This window comes from Myxine glutinosa, chromosome 7 (genome assembly GCF_964187855.1).
Source record: "Myxine glutinosa chromosome 7, kmMyxGlut1.1, whole genome shotgun sequence".
NCBI lineage: Eukaryota > Metazoa > Chordata > Myxini > Myxiniformes > Myxinidae > Myxine > Myxine glutinosa.
The window spans coordinates 76,719,776-76,744,375 of record NC_136267.1 but is presented as its reverse complement, the minus strand read 5'-3'; the positions used below and the strand labels follow the sequence as shown (position 1 = coordinate 76,744,375).

The 24,600-nt window shown below is 47.0% G+C and overlaps 1 protein-coding gene across 2 annotated transcripts in view; it reads left to right on the top strand.

Moving 5' to 3' along the window:
- The first annotated feature begins 8,186 nt into the window (after positions 1–8,186).
- Positions 8,187–24,600, top strand: part of SLC19A1 (solute carrier family 19 member 1) — an 84,737-nt gene continuing 68,323 nt past the window's right edge. Inside the window, exon 1 of one of the 2 annotated variants that reach the window (XM_068122574.2) lies at positions 8,187–8,650. In XM_068122574.2, the coding sequence (XP_067978675.1) occupies positions 8,483–8,650 (168 nt within the window). In that variant the 5' untranslated portion in view covers positions 8,187–8,482. The remainder of the gene's footprint in view (positions 8,651–24,600) is intronic. The other variant, XM_068122575.2, reaches the window with a different exon arrangement.

The following is a 24,600-nucleotide window of genomic DNA, read 5'->3' as shown; positions in this document are numbered from 1 at the left end:
TGGGGATCATCGAGCAAATCCAGTATGCCGAATGGGCGGCGCCCATCGTTCCGGTCATAAAATCGGACCAGTCCATCCGCATATGTGGAGATTATAAAATGACCGTGAACAGGTGTTCTTCATTGGATAAATATCCAATCCCGAGGATCGAAGACCTCTATGCTCGTCTCACGGGAGGCAAGACTTTTACGAAACTTGATCTCAAATCCGCCTATCTACAGCTCTGCTTGGACGAGAATTCGAAACAGTATCTTACCATCAACACGCATCGTGGGTTGTACAGGTACCACCGACTTAGTTTTGGAGTGAAATCTGCACCTGGAATTTATCAGCGTGTCATGGACAGTTTGTTTGCCGCCGAACGCAACGTCGTTTGTTACCAGGATGATATTCTGGTTACTGGTCGTACGGACGCGGAACATCTACAGAACCTGGAGAGAGTTCTGAAGAAGATTTCGGACTCTGGCCTATGTTTGCGTCGAGACAAGTGCAAGTTTATGGTGCCATCAGTCACGTACCTGGGTCATACGATTGATGCCGAGGGTCTACACCCGACAGATGAGAAAGTCCGAGCTATCAAGGATGCTCCTGCTCCACGAGATGTGACCGAATTGAAGTCATACCTCGGTTTGCTTCAGTTCTATGGTTGTTACATCCCGAATGTGACCGACGTTTTGGGCCCCCTTTATCGGCTTTTGAGGAAAGGAGTCTCCTGGAGCTGGGGGTTTACTGAACAATCAGCATTCCAGACCTCTAAGGATCTGCTCAAATCGTCCAATGTTCTCGTTCATTTTGATCCAGAGAAGGATCTTGTGCTGACATGCGATGCCTGTCGGTATGGAGTGGGGAGTGTATTATCACATGTGATGCCTGACGGTACGGAAAGACCGGTTGCATTTGCATCCAGAACGTTGTCCCCGGCAGAGAAAAACGATTCCCAACTTGACAAGGAAGGATTGGGAATCGTTTTCGGCGTCGGCAAATTTCGCCAGTACCTTCTTGGACATCATTTCACGATTCGCACTGATCACAAGCCGCTGATCAGTCTGTTTGGTCCAACTAAGGTGACATCTGACACACTACCGCCCAGGATCATCCGCTGGTCCCTGTTTCTCGCTGCTTATGACTACACCATATGTTATAAGCCCGGTTCGTCTATCACAAATGCAGATGCCATGAGTCGGTTACCCCTTCCAGAATCCGTTGATGATTCGCCTACACCAGGGTCCATTATCGCACTGATGGATCATCTGGAAGATTGTGCTGTCGATTCCGGCCAGATCCGCACTCATACTCGACGAGACCCCGTTCTGTCCAGAACTGTCCAGGCTGTACAGCTTAGATGGCATTTGCTACCTGAGGGTGACCCAGATTTTGCGGCTTTTAAAGCACGTAAAAACGAACTCAGCGTGGAAAATGGTTGCCTACTCTGGGGATGTCGTGTCGTGATCCCAAAAAATCTGCGTTCCAGGGTCATGGATGAAATCCATGACTGTCACCCCGGGATTGTGAAGATGAAGTCACTCGCCAGAAACTATGTGTGGTGGCCGAATCTTGATGCTGATATCGAACATCATGTTCGACATTGTTACCCCTGCCAGAGCACCCGGAATACACCTGCGAAAGCGCCACTGCATCCCTGGGAATGGCCCAGCGAACCGTGGCATCGCCTACATCTCGATTATGCCGGGCCTATTAACGGCAGCATGATTCTAATAATTACGGACGCGCACACAAAATGGATTGATGCCTATGTGACGCGTGGTACTACGTCAGCCATTGTCATCGAAAGACTCAGACGCTGTTTCGCCACTCATGGTCTGCCCAGGATGATCGTGAGTGATAACGGTTCGTGTTTTTCCAGTACCGAGTTTGCCAAGTTCACACGTCGGAACGGCATCAAACATAAGTTTGTCAGCCCACATCACCAGGCTTCAAATGGCTTGGCCGAACGATCCGTAGGAATCATCAAATCGGGATTGCAGAAACTTCAGGAGGGAACCCTGGAAACAAAGCTGTCTCGTCTCCTGTTCAAATACCGTATCACGCCACAATCAACAACCGGTGCAGCTCCGTCTGAGTTATTGATGAAACGACACTTGAGATCGACACTTGACAATCTCAAACCAGACATATCATCAAATGTTTATCAGAGCCAGCTTAATCAAAAGTTGGTGCACGATAAGACGTCCAACAGTCGATGTATCAACATTGGAGATCCAGTGTTTGCCCGAAATTTTGGTGCAGGTGCGACGTGGCTACCGGGGGACATCATCGAGAAGCCAGGTTCACTGTCCTGTGTGATTCGCCTGCAGGACGGCCGCGAAATTCGTCGACATCAGGACCACATAACCTACCGTCACTGTGAGTCGATGGAGCCTGTAGCATCGTCAGTCAGGACAACAGTTCGACCTGCCACTGCCGGAGATCGTCGTGGCCGCTCCAGCCGGCTCGGATGCCCCGAAAACCTCTGCAAACACTACACCCTTCGTGGAGACCAAAGGAATCACCTTGGACTCTGTATCCACTGGTACACCGCGACCCAAAGGAATCACCTCGGACTCTGTATCCACTGGTACACCGCGACGCTCAATGCGTGAGAGAAAAGCACCCGACCGGTTGAATCTTTGAAGATGTTTTTTTTCACGTTGACACATGTTCTATTTTCACGTATTTTCATTATTCTCATAACCGTTTGCACACATATTTTCACATGTTTTGGAAATGTTGCTTTTGAAATGTCAATTCTGGAAATCTAGCACGTATTGCTCGTGGTAATTTTGGACTTAAAGGGGAGGATGTCATGTATGCAGTGCAAATATTCACCGTTGTATCCCTACACCGGGACCGTGTTGTATCCCTACGCGAGACCTCGGATGGCGCTGCTGTGAATCGGGCCTTGATCGGCAGAGTGAATAAACGCGTACGACAATTGATCGCAGTTTGTCGAGATACTTTACATACAGCTATACATGAGACTTTGTCAAACATCATTGCTACCCATGGTGCTATATCAGCCTCCGTATTATGGCACAAATCATGTTATAGCTCATATACCTCTAGGTCGAGAAATGTAAAACGTAAGTCGGACGCAAGTCATAGTCAGCCAGGAAAGCGAATTCTTCGCTCTAAAGTATCTGCCTTCGAGTGTTCGAAAGACTGTCTGTTCTGTGGTCTCATTTGTGAACCAAAAGACCCCAAACACCCTGAAAGGTGGAAGTCAGTTAAACAATGCCAGACTGTAGACAGACAAGGTATTCCACCCTTCAGAGACGTCATCTTGTCTAAATGTGATGAGCGCCAGGATGACTGGGCTGAGGTAGTGGCGCTACGGGTGAATGGCGTCGTGGAGATGCCTGCAGCTGATGCGCAGTATCACACCAAGTGCTACAATGACTTTAGTAAGGTGTCTATTGACTCAAGTGCAAGTGATAGTTGTAAACCAGTTGATAGCTGCTTAGCTGCTGTCATTGACCATATGAATGCAAACAAGTCGTTCACCTGGACTGTGTCAGAGTTACATGATGTATATGTAGTTAATTCCGGGGACCACTGCAGGAAGCAGATGCTATCCAACTTGTGTGATTATTATGGTGACACTATAGTTGTACTTAGGGTTGAAGGGTGCGATACTATTGTTGGCTTTAGACAGTGCGTTGGTAAGTCACTCAAAATAGTAAAACAAAATAGTAAAACTTTCTGTCTTCTACCGACTCCTCTCCGGCCTTGCTCCCCCAGCTCTCTCTGTGCTCTGTCCCCCAAATATTCCTACAGGTCGCACAAGATCTGCCAGCCACCCTCTGATGGTTAAACTGCCGAAATCTCGGCTCTCTGCTCACCTTCACTCTTTCATTCCTCTTTTCTCCCGCCTCTGGAACAAACTCCCACACTCACTTCAATCACACTCCTCCCTCCAGGTCTTCAAAACAGCTGTTCACCACCATCTCTTATCTTCCCCCATCCAAAACCTTGATCTTTTCTACCCCCACTAATTCACCCCAGATCCACCTTGTTTGAAATTACAACTTCTTTCCTGGAAGTCTTGGCAGTGTCCATATGTTTTATACCTCTCCCACCCCCCCCCCTTCCCATGCCTCCCCCCCAAAGCCCTCTCCCTCCCACAGTTCTCTCGATGTCTCCATGTCTCTCGGTCCCTGCTCTCAAATGTTGTGTTTGTGTCCTTCCCCCTCTCTCCCCATCTTGTCTACCGCTCCCGATGTTATTTGTTTTGTGTGTCTGTTTGTCTTTCTGTGTGATTAATGTTCGCTCTTTAACGAGCCTCGATCTTGTATACAAAAAAACAACAAAAACAAACAAACAAACAAGCTGAAACCTCTAGTGCTGATGATGATGTCACCAAGCTTGTCAGGAGAGTGCGAGCAGAGGTCCGGAATATTCCCTTGCCCCGTCAATATGACCTTGGCAGCTTCCGACATGACAAGGTCGTTCAAGCCACAAGTCCAACCCTTCTGAAGCTTGTCTCCAGTCTCGTGTCCAAGGAAGGAAAAGTGACTAAACCATCACTTACACTCGCTCAATGCATCCAGCAGCACATCAGTAGGAGCTGGAATCAGACAACTCTGGGGCTTGCTGTCAAACTCCACCACAAGTATGGCAGCTCCAATGGTCGCCGCACGACTCATGCCATGGCCACTCAGTTTGTGCAGAATCCAGCAGGTCTCCTGTTCCCCGGAGGAGCCACACCTGGTGGTAAGGTCATGTCGCTGAAACTACCCCGTCTGACGAAGCTTGAAGCTGGGAAACTTCGTATAGCTCATAAGAGCAGTTTTGTCATTGAACATTACACAGGCCCCAAGAAGATGACTCTTGAAAGAAGTCCCAAGAACTGATGCTTTCCAAGATGCCATCAAACAGAGTGTTTCAAGAGCACAGAAGAAGGATGCTGCTTGGCTCTCGCAGCTCCACTCTTCCCCTCTTCCCCTGGACTGGGCAGCCTACAATGTTGTGCAAGATCGCAATGGTGATGACAGTGCTCCAAAGCTGAAGACGATAAGTGTCTTTGGACCACTGCTTGACTCGCCCCCTGCCCACCCTGATACAGTGCTCAGTACCATTACCTACTTAGACACATCACTGAGGCAGCTTGGCATGAGCCACAGTCATATCACGTTTGACATGCAGCTGTACGTGATCGCTTGCCTGATCAAGTGGAGTGATCTGCAGCGATGGTCATCAGTGGTTCTCAGACCTGGGATGATGCACACTCTCATGTCATTCATCGGCTCAATCGGACAACGGATGAATTCAACAGGTGTGGAGGAGCTAGTCGGTGCATCATTTGGAGGCCTGAAATCCATCTTCAACGGGAAGGCCTGGCCCAAGGCTATGCGAGCCTTCCGTATGGTTGTGTCTGCTCTTCTTCATGACTTCTTAGAGGAGGGAGAGAAGACTCACGAGCAAATAACGGCATTCCTGGAGAAAGCCAGAGAGCACCCCACAGGCCGGCTATGGGTGGATTGTTTCATCACCCCTACCCTAATAGCTCACAGGTTCTGGCGAGCAGAAAGAGAGGGTGATTGGATGCTGCAACAACACTGCCTTGAAGAGATGCTGCCCTATTTCTTTGCTGCCGGTCATCACCACTACGCAAGATGGATCACATGGCATCTGCGTGACATGCAGTACCTTGCTGCTACTGCCAAGGATGACCTTTACGCTGGAAGCCATGTGTGCCGCCACTCTGATGGTGCAGCTGCAGTGAGTGGAGACATGTTTGGGGAGCAGACATGCATCAAGTAAGGGAAGGGAGTAGGAGGCATGAAGGGCATCTCCACCAACCCTGAGCAGGTCGCCGTGTGGATCCAATCTTTCAGCATCTGCTCCTATCTCTCCAAGTCATTGGATGAGATTTACGACGATGCTGAAGCACCGGATAAGACAATGAAGCCCAACAGACACAAAGAAGAGGGTAAAGGACGGCGGGAATTGGACGCGGAGGACCGGGCTAAAATCCTGAGAGTGCTACAGGAAAACTCCCATCCACTCACCATAGAGACCGCGACCCTCCACCATATAAATCGCCAGGTGGCAGATGAAAAGGTGAATGTGCAAGATGCATTGAAGATCGGACAGGACATGAGCACACTGTTCTCTTCATCACTTCCTGAGAGATTTCATGCGCCCATCTCAAATAAGGTGGTGACAATGACATTCACCAAAAAAAGAGTGAAGGTCAATGCGAAGATCATATGTGACCTTGAGGCGTTGTTTGCTCGGCTGCTGGTGGTGGGGAGCAAGAGAAGAATGGAGCTCTCTGCCCTCTTTGACTACGAGCTTGGCCCGGTCCCTGCATCCATCATCGATGAGTATGGATGCCTCAGGAAGGGTAACAAGTCTGTGATCGTCCAGCATCTTGGAATCCTTGCCCCCAATCCCCACCCACCACATGTTGTACTCGTTGATGCATCACAGCTCATCTACCACGTGGTGTGGTCATCGTCAGGCACTGTGGCTGACCTCACAGCCAGCCTGGGGCGCCGGCTTAATCGCTACATCACCGAAACATTTGTCATCTTTGACCGGTATGAGCAAGTCTCTGCCAAAGACCACGAGAGGCAGAGAAGAGCTGGGGAGAGCTCAACAGAGTACCGACTCTCACTGACAACCCCTCTACCTAGCCGCGACAAAGTGATGAAGAACAAGACAAACAAACGGAGACTGGGTGAGCTCCTGTGCACACACAGCATAGGAGATCACATCAAGATGGTCAGCAAAGCAGACAGTATTGTCACTCATGACGAAGCTGACGTCTCCCTCATCTCATACATGTTGGATGCAGCCAGTCGCGGAGCTGAAACTGTCCGCATTCTCAGCGACGACACTGATGTTTTCGTACTCATGGTCTATTGGTGCTGGAAGGTGGGTATCACATGTAACCTGCAGATGGAGAGATGGGATGGCACTATTCTCAACATCAATTCGACAGTAGAGAATCTCGGTGAGCAGTGTCGCTCCATCCTGGCTATGCATGCTCTCTCCGGATGTGACACCACCTCCTATCCCGCGGGGAAAGGGAAGGTGTCCGCACTCAAGGCCATGAGAGTAGTACCTGGTGACCTGCTTCACTTCATCGGAGAGGAGGGAGCTACTGATTTACAGATTACAGAGGCAGTGAGTGGTTTTTTCCTGGCTCTGTACAACGAGAGGGAGTCGGCATCTCTGAACGTCGCCATATATGACATCTACCGAAAGCGCAAAACCCCCCCAGCACTGAAAACACTGCCTCCTACAGAGCGCAACGCTCTCCTCCATGGACGGCGTGCCCATCTACAGGTGCTGCTTTGGAAAGCAGCAGACTGCCCTGACCCACCAGCTGTGGACATAACAGAGTTTGGATGGAATAAGAAGGAAGGCGAGAAGGGAGAGGAAGTCATCATGCCCATCCTGGATTCAAGCCCCGTTGCACCTCCTGCCGTGTTGGAAATGATCAGCTGTAGCTGCAAAGCTGGGTTAAAGCCCTGTTTAACAGCAAAGTGCAGCTGCGTAGCTGCAGGCCTGGCCTGTACCAGCTACTGCTTCTGCAAAGGCTCTGATAGTACATGTTGCAACACACTCACAGCAAGAAGAGCAATATGACAAGAATGTCGAGTCAGGAGAAGACGATGAAGACGATGAGGATGAGTTTTATGATGAGGATATGCTTTATAACAGTGCAGAGTAGTAGAAGTGCAAGACGCTCTTTCTTGATGGAAGTTTTATGTTGTGTAACTAGTGCACATATTTTTCAGCTCTGATAATTTTGGGTATACTTGTGTTTTAATTTTGAGGATATTATTTACCCATAGTCATATTATTCTAGTTTGGTATGGTACTTGCCTTTGTTACCTCTAATACCTGTGAATAAAAGTGGAGCAATAGAGCGAAACAGAAATTTCAGTGTCCCAGGCCTATGTTTGATAGGGTTAATGCTATTAATGCTAATTTTGCTAATTGCCCAACATATGCAAGTTAGCATCCGGCAGTTTCTAAGTGCTGGGGACCCATACTGTACATTTCTAACTTAAAACTTTGGGGTACTCAACATTTCCGGGTTCACATTGCTGGCAAGTAGACTAACACCAGATACACAATACACCAGAGGATGTCCATAAAGTTTTTCGGAATGGGGTCCCTGAGGGCTTTGGGGGAATACCAGTGGCCTTGAGGGCTTTTCAGGGGGCCCTAAGGGCTTTTACGGTATGTCGGATTGTCGGCACAACCACGTGTTAGGCTGTTGTTGTTCTTCGGGAGTTGGAAAGCCTGTATTTGTATTTCCCAGCGTGGTAGTACTGCTATATTTACTTGTGGATCTACTTACTTTGACCCCAATCACATGTGGATATAGTGTGGCGAATCTGCTGAAGGGAATTTGCTGCGCGGTGTGTTTTGAATAATTTTCCAGACCTCAGTCCCGTCCCGTCCGACGAGCCATCCGGATAGGAAATTCGAGCGAGCCGTCTGCAAGTTGGACCGTGTTGTGGGAATGCCGTTCATTGCATGTTCCCGCGGCTCTGCGGAGCGATCCGGTCGACTATGGCTCCGAAGGGCGATATTTATATGCTGTTTCGGCTTCCTGCAGCAGCTGCGACCCGCCGAACCATTCCTCACACCGTTCTTGCTGAGCGCGGACAAAAACTTCACCCGCACTCAGGTCTGTCATGTCCGTCCGTGTCTCTGCGTGTGCATGTCCGTATCCCAACGCGTGCATGTACGTGTCCCTGCGTGTGCTTGTCCGTGTCCCTGCGTGTGCTTGTCCGTGTCCCTGCGTGTGCATGTCCGTGTCCCTGAGTGTGCATGTCCGTGTCCCTGAGTGTGCATGTCCGTGTCCCTGAGTGTGCATGTCCGTGTCCTTGCGTGTGCATGTCCGTGTCCCTGCGTGTACATGTCCGTGTCCGTGTCCCTGCGTGTGCATGTCCGTGTCCTTGCGTGTGCTTGTCCGTGTCCGTGTCCCTGCGTGTGCATGTCCGTGTGCGTGTCCCTACGTGTGCATGTCCGTGTCCCTGCGTGTGCTTGTCCGTGTCCGTGTCCCTGCGTGTGCATGTCCGTGTGCGTGTGCATGTCCGTGTCCCTGCGTGTGCATGCCCGTGTCCCTGCGTGTGCATGCCCGTGTCCCTGCGTGTGCATGCCCGTGTCCCTGCGTGTGCATGCCCGTGTCCCTGCGTGTGCTTGCCCGTGTCCCTGCGTGTGCTTGCCCGTGTCCCTGCGTGTGCTTGCCCGTGTCCCTGCGTGTGCTTGCCCGTGTCCCTGCGTGTGCTTGCCCGTGTCCCTGCGTGTGCTTGCCCGTGTCCCTGCGTGTGCTTGCCCGTGTCCCTGCGTGTGCTTGCCCGTGTCCCTGCGTGTGCTTGCCCGTGTCCCTGCGTGTGCTTGCCCGTGTCCCTGCGTGTGCTTGCCCGTGTCCCTGCGTGTGCTTGCCCGTGTCCCTGCGTGTGCTTGCCCGTGTCCCTGCGTGTGCTTGCCCGTGTCCCTGCGTGTGCTTGCCCGTGTCCCTGCGTGTGCTTGCCCGTGTCCCTGCGTGTGCTTGCCCGTGTCCCTGCGTGTGCTTGCCCGTGTCCCTGCGTGTGCTTGCCCGTGTCCCTGCGTGTGCTTGCCCGTGTCCCTGCGTGTGCTTGCCCGTGTCCCTGCGTGTGCTTGCCCGTGTCCCTGCGTGTGCTTGCCCGTGTCCCTGCGTGTGCTTGCCCGTGTCCCTGCGTGTGCTTGCCCGTGTCCCTGCGTGTGCTTGCCCGTGTCCCTGCGTGTCCCTGCGTGTCCCTGCGTGTGCTTGCCCGTGTGCGTGTCCCTGCGTGTCCCTGCGTGTGCTTGCCCGTGTGCGTGTCCCTGCGTGTGCGTGTCCCTGCGTGTGCGTGTGCGTGTCTGTGTGCATGTGCGTGTCCCTGCGTGTGTGTGTCAGTGTGCATGTGCGTGTCCCTGCGTGTGCGTGTCCGTTCCGTGTCCCTGCGTGTGCGTGTCCCTGCGTGTGCATGTCCGTGTCCCTGCGTGTGCTTGCCCGTGTCCCTGCGTGTGCATGTCCGTGTCCCTGCGTGTGCTTGCCCGTGTCCCTGCGTGTGCATGCCCGTGTCCCTGCGTGTGCTTGCCCGTGTCCCTGCGTGTCCGTGTCCCTGCGTGTGCATGCCCGTGTCCCTGCGTGTCCGTGTCCGTGTGCATATGTGCGTGTCCCTGCGTGTGCGTGTCCCTGCGTGTGCGTGTCTGTGTCCCTGCGTGTGCATGTCCATGTCTGTTTTTGTGCATGAGAGCTTTACACGTGCACCATAACCTAGCTTTCAAAGAAGTAGGAATGTTTTTGTCCACGAGAGCGTTTCATAACATTAACCATAAACCTTTTGACGAGACCCACTCACAGCCGTCACAATCACGCATCCACCTCACAGACGTCACAATCACTCATCCACCTCACAGACGTCACAATCACTCATCCACCTCACAGACGTCACAATCACTCATCCACCTCACAGACGTCACAATCACTCATCCACTTCACAGACGTCACAATCACTCATCCACATCACAGAGGTCACAATCACTCATCCACCTCACAGACGTCACAATCACTCATCCACCTCACAGACGTCACAATCACTCATCCACCTCACAGCCATCATAATCGCTCATCCACCTCACAGACGTCACAATCACTCATCCACATTACAGAGGTCACAATCACTCATCCACCTCACAGACGTCACAATCACTCATCCACCTCACAGACGTCACAATCACTCATCCACCTCACAGCCATCATAATCGCTCATCCACCTCACAGACGTCACAATCACTCATCCACATTACAGAGGTCACAATCATTTATCCACCTCACAGACGTCATAATCACTCATCCACCTTAGACGTCACAATCACTCATCCACCTTAGAGGTCACAATCACTCATCCACCTCACAGACGTCACAATCACTCATCCACCTCACAGCCGTCACAATCACTCATCCTCCTCACAGACGTCACAATCACTCATCCACTTCACAGCCATCATAATCGCTCATCCACCTCACAGACGTCACAATCACTCATCCACATTACAGAGGTCACAATCACTTATCCACCTCACAGACGTCACAATCACTCATCCACCTCGCAGATGTCACAATCACTCATCCACCTTCCAGACGTCACAAGCATGCATCCACCTTACAGAGGTCACAATCACTCATCCACCTCACAGATGTCACATTCACCCATCCACCTCACAGACGTCACAATCACTCATCCACCTCACAGACGTCACAATCACTCGTCCACTTCACAGACGTCACAATCATGCATCCACCTCACAGACGTCACAATCACTCATCCACATCACAGACATCACAATCACGCATCCACCTCACAGACGTCACAATCACTCATCCACTTCACGGACGTCACAATCACGCATCCAGCTCACAGACGTCACAGTCACTCATCCACCTCACAGACCTCACAATCACTCATCCACTTCACAGACGTCACAATCACGCATCCACCTCACAGACGTCACACTCACTCATCCACCTCACAGCCGTCACAATCACTCATCCACTTCACAGACGTCACAATCACTCATCCACATCACAGACCTCACAATCACTCATCCACTTCACAGACGTCACAATCACTCATCCACATCACAGACGTCACACTCACTCATCCACCTCACAGCCGTCACAATCACTCATCCACCCCACAGACGTCACAATCGCTCATCCACCTCACCGACGTCACACTCGCTTATCCACCTCACAGACGTCATGATCACTCATCCACATTACAGACGTCACAATCACTCATCCACCTCACAGACGTCACAATCACTCATCCACCTTACAGAGGTCACAATCACTCATCCACCTTACAGAGGTCACAATCACTCATCCACCTCACAGCCGTCACAATCACTCATCCACCTCACTGACGTCACAATCACTCATCCACCTCACAGACGTCACAATCACTCATCCACTTCACAGACGTCACAATCACGCATCCACCTCACAGACGTCACAATCACTCATCCACATCACAGACGTCACAATCACTCGTCCACTTCCCAGACGTCACAATCACTCATCCACTTCACAGACGTCACAATCACTCATCCACCTCACAGCCGTCACAATCACGCATCCACCTTACAGAGGTCACAATCACTCATCCACATCACAAACGTCACAATCACTCATCCACCTCACTGACGTCACACTCACTCATCCACTTCACAGACGTCACAATCACGCATCCACCCCACAGACGTCACAATCACTCATCCACCTTACAGAGGTCACAATCACTCATCCACATCACAGACGTCACACTCACTCATCCACATCACAGACGTCACAATCACTCATCCACATCACAGACGTCACAATCACTCATCCACCACACAGACGTCACAATCACGCATCCACCTTACAGAGGTCACAATCACTCATCCACATCACAAACGTCACAATCACTCATCGACCTCACATACATCACTATCACTCATCCTTACAGATGTCACAATCACTCATCCACCTCACAGCCGTCACAATCACGCATCCACTTCACACACGTCACAATCACGCATCCACCTCACAGACGTCACAATCACTCATCCACCTTACAGAGGTCACAATCACTCATCCACTTCACAGACGTCACAATCATGCATCCACCTCACAGACGTCACAATCACTCATCCACCTTAGAGGTCACAATCACTCATCCACATCACAGACGTCAGTCACTCATCCACCTCACAGACGTCACAATCACTCATCCACTTCACGGACGTCACAATCACTCATCCACATCACAGACGTCACAATCACTCATCCACCTCACAGCCGTCACAAGCACTCATCCACCCCACAGGCGTCACAATCGCTCATCCACCTCACAGACGTCACAATGGCTTATCCACCTCACAGACGTCACAATCGCTTATCCACCTCACAGACGTCACAATCACTCATCCACATTACAGATGTCACAATCACTCATCCACCTTACAGAGGTCACAATCACTCTTCCACCTCACAGACGTCACAATCACTCATCCACCTCACAGACGTCACAATCGCTCATCCACCTCACAGACGTCACAATCGCTCATCCACCTCACAGACGTCACAATCGCTCATCCACATCACAGACGTCACAATCGCTCATCTACCTCACAGATGTCACATTCACTGATCCACCTCACAGACGTCACAATCACTCAAACCTCTACTTCCTTCCACATTCATTTCCATCACTCTTCTCAACCAGTCACTTTCATCCTTCCTCAACAAATGACCAAACCATCTCAAACTGTTTCTCTTCACAGCATCCATCACAGGCTCTATTCCCATCATCTTTCGCAATTCATCATTTGTTTTCCTCTCTCTCAACGATACTCCACACATCCACCGAACCATTCGCATTTCCACTCTTTCCAGCCTTCGTTGTTGCTCTACGTTCATTATCCATGTCTCGCTCCGATAAATCATAACACTTCTCACACCTGCAGCATACACCTTTCCCTTCAGCTTCAACGACACTCCTCTCCTCGTCAGCACGCCACTCAGTTCCCGAAACTTCTTCCATACACATCTCACTCGAGCAACCGTTGCCGAGTCGGATACACTTTCTCTATTCAGCATGTCTCCAAGGTAACAAAATGTTTTCACACCTTCCAGCTTCATGCCGTCTCCAAGATCCAACTCAGCATTTCCTCCATCTGCAGCTCCCTCAGTGCACAACTTACACTTGAATGAAGCTGCCACACTGGTTAATGACCCTCTCAAACCACTACATTTTTGATGAACCCACTCAGCGCACATTGTACATTGAATGGAATGCACTCCAACACCCTTCCTGCACACAGCACACGGCCACTTCCCAGTTCTTTCCACCTCACCACATGCTTTACCACTTGCCATCACCTTCGTTTTTCCGATATTAACCTTCAGACCTTTTGTCTCCATACATTCCTTCCACTTGTTCATCTTTTCCTTCAGTCTATTCATACTTTCTGCAATCGACACCAGATCATCTGCATACAACAACTCCCACGGTAAACCCTCCTTTACGTTCCGAGCCAGCACCTCCATCACAGCTACAAATAGTAGTGGACTTAGTACCGACCCCTGATGCACTCCCACCTTCACCTCAAACTCACTACTGTTCCCGTCCTTCGTCCTTACAGCTGTGCACGCTCTTTTGTACATTGCCATCACTACTCTGATCAACCATTCCTCCACTCCTAACTTCCTCAATGCCCATGTCACTACTTCACGTGGAACCCTATAGAATGCTTTCCCCAGATCAACAAACCCAAGAAACAACTTCTTTCTCCTCTCCATGTACTGCTCCTGCAACTGCCTCACAATAAAAAGCGCGTCTGTCGTTCCTCTTCCTGGCATAAATCCAAACTGCATTTCGTCAATCTTCACTTTCTTCCTTATCCTCCTCTCCAACACCCTTTCCAATACCTTCATTCCATGCTCCAATAACTTTATCGCTCTATACGAGCCACAGTCCAGAGGGTCACCTTTCCCCTTGTATAGAGGGACGAGGGTACTCAGTTCCCAATCCACTGGAATGCGGCCTTCTTTCACCACCAGATTGCAGATCTCTGTCATTCTCTTCACACCCCAATTTCCCGCTGCCTTCAACATATCTCCCACAACTCCCGTCGGCCCTCCCGCTTTTTGTCCCCCGTCGCACCGCGGAGCGAAAGGGGGACTATGGTTTTTTACTCTTCACTTGCTTTTATCGCTTCCTCAACTTCCTTCTCGGTTATCTTCTCTGCCAGTCCTAAAACTGGGTTACTCTCTATGTTGCCATCCCATTCATTCTCTGCATTCAACAGTATTTCCATATATCTCTTCCATCTTCCTTTAATTCCATCTGGGTCCACAACGATTTGTCCCACTTCATCCTTCAAGCAACTCACCCCCATCACATCACACCTTTCTTTTGCTATCTGCTTTACAATCCTGTATACCGCTCTCTGACCCTCTTCCAAATCCAAGCGTTCTCCGAACATTTTCCTACATGCCTCCTGCACCTTTGCTACCTCTTTCTTTGCAGCCTTCTTGGCTGCCTTATAACTGTCATGCTCTGCCTTTTTCTGCCCGTGTACCCTTCGCCTTCTGCCACTCCTTGAACTTCTTCCTCTTCTCGTCAATCCTCTTTCCAACTTCATCATCCCACCACCATGTTTCCGAGTGCCTTGGTGGTCCTTTTGTCTATCCACATACCTCACCAACGGCTCCCAACAGACTATCTTTCATTGACATCCAACCACTTTCAAGCTCAACCACATCATCCTCTACCATACTCAGCCTCTCTTTTAATGCCTCCCTCACTGTGACCTCTTTCAACCTCCACACCTTCATTCTCGGTTGGTACTTCACCCGCCGATCTCTCCTCGCACCTTTCACCCCTATGTCGCAGACAAGCAAGTGATGTTGTGAAACAGCCTCCTCCCCCGGGATCACCTTTGTGTCCCGGAGGTGCCCCCTATCTCGTCTACGCACCAGCAGGTAGTCAATGGTTGTCGTCGACCCACCTGACGTGTATGTAACAAGCTTATTATCCTCTTTCTGGAACTGAGTATTACAAATACTATGGCAGCCATGTTAGCTTGAAAGCCAATATATATATAAATCCCTTCTCTGAAACTGTTTCACCGATCAATGTATGGTGTCATGTCATGTCATGACATGAACCTGTCATGTCTGGTGAAAATGTGATACTTGAAAAGAGCTGAAGGGATTTAAATCAAACTTGTTTATTTTTAGGACACTGAACGAGGGCATCTACCCGTTGTGGGACGATGCGGAGGCATATTGGCAACACAGTCGCATTGCTCAAGTTTTTACTGAAACAATATTATAATCCCCTTTTACTGGAGAGGCACTATGCTATACAGTACAGCAATACCCCGTTTTACGCCATTTCGACCTACGTCAAATCCGACTTTACGCAACTCTTCTCGAGTAAATTTCAGTTCAGCGAACGTCATTATGTGCGACTTTACGTCACTCCGACATCATAATAGGAGGATGTGAAAAAAATAAATTTTTCCTTAAAAATATATTTAAAATAAATAAAATAGTACATAAATTAACAATCAAAGAAGCTAAAAAACAATTAAAAATACAATAAAAAGCACATTAAAAATATTTTTAAAATGTACGTACGCGTAGCTGCTGGTTCTCATTCAAAACAAAGGCGACGCCATATGCATTTTGTCCTGTGCTGTGGTCGCGTGCTTGCTTTGCCTTTCGCTGGTATTTTTGTGATTATTCCTTTACTGTGTAAAGGTTCCTTTACTGTGTAAAACAACCAACGTAACGTGGCAACGGCGAAACATGACGACGATGCCGGCTCGGACGACCGTCCGTGGCAGACGTCATGTCACGTCACCGTGCAGAGTGTGCAATGTTCGCGATGAGGTCAGGCCCCATGGCCCATGGCCCATGTGAAATGACCGACCGTGTCATGCCTCGAGCGCCGGTGTCGACGAACCGATCGACGTGTGCATGTGCACATGTGCATGGATTTGCAAATGCCTGCCTGTACGTCGTCGTTTCTGCGTATATCGCAACGTCCAAAAAAAAGAAGCACGCATCTTCGGCCGCTCGAGGAAAGACGGGGCACGCCTACGACTCGGAGGCGAGCGTCGATCCCCGGGGCGGCCGAGTTCACGGAACCGTGAGCTCGTTCGTTCGTCATGGACGACACGACACGACCACCGGTGAAACTGCTTGGACACGTTGGGTAAAGCACGCCGTGGTGAAGCGGGCCGCGGAGCCACTCGGCACACAAGCCCGCTCACGGTCGACACGTCCGTGCCGGTCACCCCATTCGAGGAGAAGACCCGACCGATAGAAAACAACGGAGGGACTCCCGACGGGGAGCGGCAAAGATTCAGGACGAAGCCGCAGCCTCCACCAGTTATTACCTTCGCAAAAGCGGAAGGTTATGTTTTGATCGCTGTGTATTTATTTGTATGTCTGTGTGTGTGTGTGTATGTTATTCGCATAACTCAAAAAGTATTCAACCGAATTGCATGAAATTTGGTGGGATGATTGGTTATTATACGGGACACATTTGATTAGATTTTGGGAGCAATCGGGTCAAAGGTCAAGGTCAAGGTCACGAAAAGGTCAAAATCGTATTTTTACCAAGTACAGAACAGTAGCTGCGGCGAAGGTATGCGCTCTACCGAGTGCCCGTTCTAGTTTACTCTAGTTTTACGGTGTTTGTCTTCATTTTAAGGCATTTTTAAGACATTACGCCCGGTTTACGTCAAAAACCGAGTTACGTCACGGCTTATGGAACCAATTAATGACGTAGGCCGGGGTATTGCTGTATACACCATTACATAGAGAGAATTGTGCCCCCTCCACAACCCCATCTTCTGAACCCACTAGGACGATGTAAAAAGCAAACAAACAATTTTACCTCCTAAAACCCTCCAAGGTACACCCCGAGTGCAACCGAATGCTTTCGACTCATTCCATCCTGCACACTTTTTGGAGTGCATATAAGTCAAACACAAACAAACAAACAAGCAAACAAACAACAAGACGTCATGCAGAGCACAATACTTGCAAAATCCATCCCTCCCCATAAAAAGGTTGCCATGGATACATCAAATTGTCAATTTCATTAAGATTACAATTAATGATCTTAATCAAATCTTGGTCCTTCAAATGTTAATATATTTAAGGTTTAGAATTACAAGGCTACACAAGGAACCTTGGCGCAGGAGGCGGCCATTCTGCCCATCATGCCTGCGCTGCACAAACCCCAGTATCTTCACCCATCCTCATACAAGCGATCTACCATACACACAAGCCAATTTCCCTCAAACCCCTCTGTCTCCAATGCATCCAGGTACCTATCTAAATCCCATTTAAACTCCCCCCTTGTGCTGCCACTACGTTTCCAGGGAGGCCATTCCATGCATTAACCACTCTCTGACTGAAAGACCCCTGCCTTAAACTGTCATAACTCTCGTCTTTGTTAAACCCTCAAGCTATGGCCTCTTGTCCTAACACTGTCCATTTGGCTGAATTAATCCTTAAAATGTAATTAATTATTATCATTTACAACATGATACTAAAATATGCAATTTGGTGTGTCTGTCTGTTTGTCTGTCCACCTTAGATTCGGTTGTTACTTATCTCAACCAAACTTGCGAAGGGGACTAAGGATTATAGGACAGAGGTTCTAGCGACTCAATTTCCCCCCCCCCCTGCCCCAGGGGGGGTTTTCTGCCTTTCCAAACTCTGTTTTAAGGAGGAAAATAGCCTTTTGTGGGTGTTACATGTCGACCTCAGGGCACTGCAGCGTATGCACCGATAACCCTGAGGGCATCACAGCAGAAAACAAATAAAGACACTGATGCACCCTTCGCGTTGTGACAAGAGTCAAACCAACATATGACAGGAAACCGAAGGGTAACATTACAATAAGTATTAATCCCTGATGACCACTTTTTTTTTCTTTTTTTTTTTTTGTATACTGAATCGAGGCTTGTGGAAGAGCTAACATTTATTTCACAAACAAATCAACCAGACAAACAAAATATACAAAAAGAGGGAGCGGAAGACAAGATGGGGAGAGAAGGGGAAGCACACAACCACAACATTTGAGAGCAGGGAGAAGTGTGGGAGGGAGAGGGCTTGGGGGGAGGAGGCGTGGGAAGGGGGGGGGGAGGGGGGGGGAAGAGGTATAAAACACAAGGGGACCGAAATTAGCGGGGGTAGAAAAGATCAAGGTTTTGGATGGGGGAGGATAAGAGATGGTGGTGAACAGCTGTTTTAAAGACCTGGAGGGTGGAGTGGGATTGAAGAGAGTGAGGGAGTTTGTTCCAGAGGCGGGAGAAAAGAGGAATGAAGGAGTGAAGGTGAGCAGAAAGTCTTGATGTTGGCAGTTTAACCATAAGAGGGTTGCAGGCAGATCTTGTGCGACCTGTAGGAATATTTGGGGGACAGAGCCCAGAGAGAGCTGGGGGGGCAAGGCCAGGGAGGAGTCAGTAGAAGACGGTATTAATCACAATAACATTAATGATGTGTATCAATAAATTACTTTCTTAAGATTCCCCATGTTAAATAAGTACAAACATTAAATACAGCAATGCAGCTATACTTTAGCTCACGACTCTCTTTTTTTTTGTTTTTTTTGTACACCGCTCCCTTCCTATGCCATCTCCAGGCATTGCAAATCGTCATTGCCGGGCACCGAAGAGGGCTCGGCAGTGACGCACGCTGAAAGGGAGTAGTCAGTTTTCACTCTGGTTGTTGTACACCGCACCTTTCCTATGCCATCTCCAGGCATTGCAAATCGTCATTGCCAGGCACCAAAGGGGGCTCGGCAGTGACGCACGCTAAAAGGGAGTACTCAGTTTTTACTCTGGTTGTTTGTTTGTTTGTTTTCTTGTTGTACACCGCTCCTTTCCTATGCCATCTCCAGGCATTGCAAATCGTCATTGCCGGCACCAAAGGGGGCTCGGCAGTGACGCACGCTGAAAGGGAGTACTCAGTTTTCACTCTGTTTGTTTGTTTTCTTGCTTTCTTGTTGTACACCGCACCTTTCCTATGCCATCTCCAGGCATTGCAAATCGTCATTGCCGGGCACCGAAGGGGGCTCGGCAGTGACGCACGCTAAAAGGGAGTAGTCAGTTTTCACTCTGGTTGTTGTACACCGCACCTTTCCTATGCCATCTCCAGGCATTGCAAATCGTCATTGCCGGCACCAAAGGGGGCTCGGCAGTGACGCACGCTGAAAGGGAGTACTCAGTTTTCACTCTGTTTGTTTGTTTTCTTGCTTTCTTGTTGTACACCGCACCTTTCCTATGCCATCTCCAGGCATTGCAAATCGTCATTGCTGGGCACCGAAGGGGGCTCGGCAGTGACGCACGCTGAAAGGGAGTACTCAGTTTTCACTCTGTTTGTTTTCTTTCTTGTTTTCTTTCTTGTTTTCTTTCTTGTTTTCTTGCTTTCTTGTTTTCTTGTTTGTTTGTCCGGACGATATCTCAACCATCCTTTGAGGTAGGAAGCTGAAATTTCGGCACAGTAGTGAGCAAGTCCTTTGTCAAAAAACGATATTTTTGTTTTTTGAATAATCAATTAATTGAGGAGTTATTTAATTATGAGCGATTAATTAAGTACTTGTTTAATTAATCAAATTTCCTTTCTTCTTCTGACCACTAACTCGGGCACCTTTTGAGTTAGGAAGCTGATATTTGGACATGCCAATGACCAGGTGATTTGTCTGCAAAGGCTATTTTTGATTTATTAATTGATCAATGAATCAATTAATCGATTAATTATTTAATTATTCGATTAATGACTATTTTTTTTAATTTTTTTTAGTTACAGATTCCGATGAAATGGTTGTGGTTCATGTGTTCTCTGACCGAATTGATTAATAATTTAATATTTTTATGATTATTATTTATTTATTTTCATTATTAATCATTTATTTATTTTCTTTCTCATTTGGCCAATATCTCAGGCACCTTTTGAGCTCGGAAGCGAATATTTGGACATGAGTGACCAAGTGATGTGGCTATCAAGGATATTTTTGATTTATTGATCAATCAATTAATCAATTAATCGATTAATTATTTAATTATTCGATGAATTACTAATTTTTTTTTTTTTTTTCAGTTACAGAATCTGATGAAATGGTGGTGGTTTCTGTGTTCTCTGACCGAATTGATTAATAATTTAATTTTTTCATGATTATTATTTATTTATTTGCATTATTAATCATTTATTAATTTTCTTTCTCATTTGGCCAATATCTCAGGCACCTTTTGAGCTGGGAAGCTAATATTAGGACATGACAGTGACCAAGTGATGTGGCTATCAAGGATATTTTTGATTTATTGATTAATCATTTAATCGATTAATTATTTATTGATTAATCGATTAATTATTTGTTGATTAATCAATTAATTATGTCATTTTTTATTAATGAGTTATTTAATTAAATTTCTAAAAGATACATGTTCGGATGAAGCACTAGTGGTTTAGTTATGCTATTAGCCAATTGACTAAGAAAATATTTTGTGGTAATATTTTATTGATTTTAATTATACAATGAATCAATCAATTAGTGTACACCTCTCCCTCCCAATGCAGCCTCGATGAGCCGCACTGCAGGATATTTAATTATTTGGCATGGGAGTTACTTTGAATGTATCTGTACTTGTTTTCTTTCTTGTTTGTTTGTCCGGGCGATATCTCAGCCATCCTTTGAGCTAGGATGCTGAAATTTTGGCACAGTAGTGAGCAATTCCTTTGTCAAAAATTGTATTTTTTGTTTTTTGAATAATCAATTAATTGAGGAGTTATTTAATTATTAGCAATTAATGAAGTACTTATTTAATTAATCAAATTTCCTTTCTCTTCTGACCATTAACTCATGCACCTTTTGAGTTAGGAAGCTGATATTTGGACATGCCAATGACCAGGTGATTTTTCTGCAAAGGCTATTTTTGTTTTATTAATTAATCAATTAATCAATTAATCGATTAATTATTTAATTATTCGATGAATGACTAAATTTTTATTTTTTTTAAAGTTATAGATTCTGATGCAATGGTGGTGGTTTATGTGTTCTCTGACCGAATTGATTAATAATTTAATTTTTTTATGATTATTATTTATTTATTTTCATTATTAATCATTTATTTATTTTCTTTCTCATTTGGTCAATATCTCAGGCACCTTTTGAGATCGGAAGCTAATATTTGGACATGAGTGACAAAGTGATGTGGCTATCAAGGATATTTTTGATTTCTTGATTAATCAATTAATCAATTGATCGATTAATTATTTAATTATTCGATTAATTACTAAAAAAAAAAAAAAAATCAGTTCCAGATTCTGATGAAATGGTGGTGGTTTATGTGTTCTGTGACCGAATTGATTAATAATTTAATTTTTTCATGATTATTATTTATTTATTTTCATTATTAATCATTTATTTATTTTCTTTCTCATTTGGCCAATATCTCAGGCATCTTTTGAGCTGGGAAGCTAATATTTGGACATGACAGTGACCAAGTGATGTGGCTATCAAGGATATTTTTGATTTATTGATGAATCATTTAATCGATTAATTATTTAGTGATTAATCGATTAATTATTTATTGATTAATCAATTAATTATTTAATTTATTATTAATGAGTTATTTAATTAAATTTCTAAAACATATAGCTTTGGATGAAGCACTAGTGGTTTAGTTATGCTATTAGCCAATTGATTATGAAAATATTTTGTGATAATCTTTTATTGATTTTAATTATACAATTAATCAATCAATTAGTGCACACCTTTCCCTCCCAATGCAGCCTCAATGAGCTGCACTGCGGTATTGCCGGGCGCCTGAGGCGGCCCGGCAATGCCGTGCTGTAGGATATTTAATTATTTGGCATGGGGGCGGTGTACTTTGAATGTATCTGTACTTGTTTGTTTGTTGGTTTGCTTGTCCAGGCGATATCTCAGCCATCCTTTGAGCTAGGAAGCTGACATTTTGGCACAATACTGAGCAAGTCCTTTGTCAAAAACGTTATTTTTTGTTTTTTGATTAATCAATTAATTGAGGACTTATTTAATTAATTAAATTTCCTTTCTCTTCTGACCATTAACTCAGGCACCTTTTGAGTTAGGAAGCTGATATTTGGACATGCCAATGAAAGGGGGATTTGGCTGCAAAGGCTATTTTTGATTTATTAATTAATCAATTAATCGATTAATTATTTAATTATTCGATTAATTACTAAAAAAAAAAAAGTGTTCTGTGACTTCATGTGTTCTGTGACCGAATTGATTAATAATTTATTTTTTTAATGATTATTATTTAATTATTTTCATTATTAATCATTGTACACCGCACCTTTCCTATGCCATCTCCAGGCAATGCAAATGGTCATTGCTGGGCCATTTGCAGTTTTGCATTAACCGAAGGGGGCTCGGCAGTGACGCACGCTGAAAGGGAGTACTCAGTTTTCACTCTGGTTGTTGTACACCGCACCTTTCCTATGCCATCTCCAGGCATTGCAAATCGTCATTGCTGGGCACCGAAGGGGGCTCGGCAGTGACGCACGCTGAAAGGGAGTACTCAGTTTTCACTCTGTTTTTTTTTTTTTTTTTTTTTTTTTTTTTGTATACTGAATCGAGGCTCGTGAAAGAGCTAACATTTACTTCACAAACAAATCAACCAGACAAACAAAATACCCAAAAAGAGGGAGCGGAAGACAAGATGGGGAGAGAAGGGGAAGCACACAAACACAACATCCGAGAGCAGGGAGATGTGTGGAAGGGAGAGGGCCCGGGGGGAGGAGGCATGGGAAGGGGGGGGGGGGGGGGGGAGGGAGAAGTATAAAACACAAGGACACCAAGGACTTCCTGGACAGAAGTTGGTATTTCAAAAAAGTGGAATTGGGGTGAAATTAGTGGGGGTAGAAAAGATCAAGGTTTTGGATTTATTTATTTATTTATTATTATTTTTTTTGTATACTGAATCGAGGCTCGTGAAAGAGCTAACATTTATTTCACAAACAAATGAACCAGACAAACAAAATATACAAAAATAGGGAGCAGAAAACAAGATGGGGAGAGAAGTGGAAGCACACAACCACAACATTTGAGAGCAGGGAGAAGTGTGGGAGGGAGAGGGCTTGGGGGCAGGAGGCGTGTGAAGGGGAGGGGGGGGGGGAGAGGTATAAAACACAAGGGGACCGAAATTAGCGGGGGTAGAAAAGATCAAGGTTTTTGATGGGGGAGGAATAGAGATGGTGGTGAACAGCTGTTTTAAAGACCTGGAGGGTGGAGTGGGATTGAAGAGAGTGAGGGAGTTTGTTCCAGAGGCGGGAGAAAAGAGGAATGAAGGAGTGAAGGTGAGCAGAGAGTCTTGATTTTGTCAGTTTAACCAGAAGAGGGTTGCAGGCAGATCTTGTGCGACCTGTAGGAATATTTGCGGGACAGAGCCCAGAGAGAGCTGGGGGGGGCAAGGCCAGAGAGGAGTCGGTAGAAGACGGAAAGACCACCAACCTGTCTGCGGTGAGTGAGTGAGAGGCCCTTGGAGTTAGCTTAATCGCGGGAGATTTCAATGATTCTGAATGCTTTGGTTTCAACAGCGTGAAGGCGAGCTAGGTGTGAGGCAGGAGCACCAGCCCAGAGGGGAGAGCAGTATTACATTGAGCTGCGGATGAAAGCCTTGTATGTGGTGAGGAGCTCAGGTGTGCCAAGGAAGGACTTCGCACGACGGAGGATGCTCAGTCGGCGACTGGCTTTGGAGGCCAGATTTGAAATGTGGTTTTCCCAGGAAAGATCATGGCAGATAGTGAGACCCAAAAGCTTGAGTGACAGAACTTCTTGGAGAGGATTATTCAGAAAGTGGATGGGAGGGTTGTCCAGTCGGTCTTTTCGGAGAGACATCGTAAGAGTGTGAGATTTGTCAGGATTGAAAGACATGTTCCACTTGTTAGCCCAGTCTGTGATTTTGTCAAGGTCTGCAGAGAGTGAGGAGGCTGCAGACTGCCGATCTGAGGGATGAAGAATGGAGCGACAGAGAGTAGAGTCGTCAGCAAAGAGATAGAGAGGATTTTCA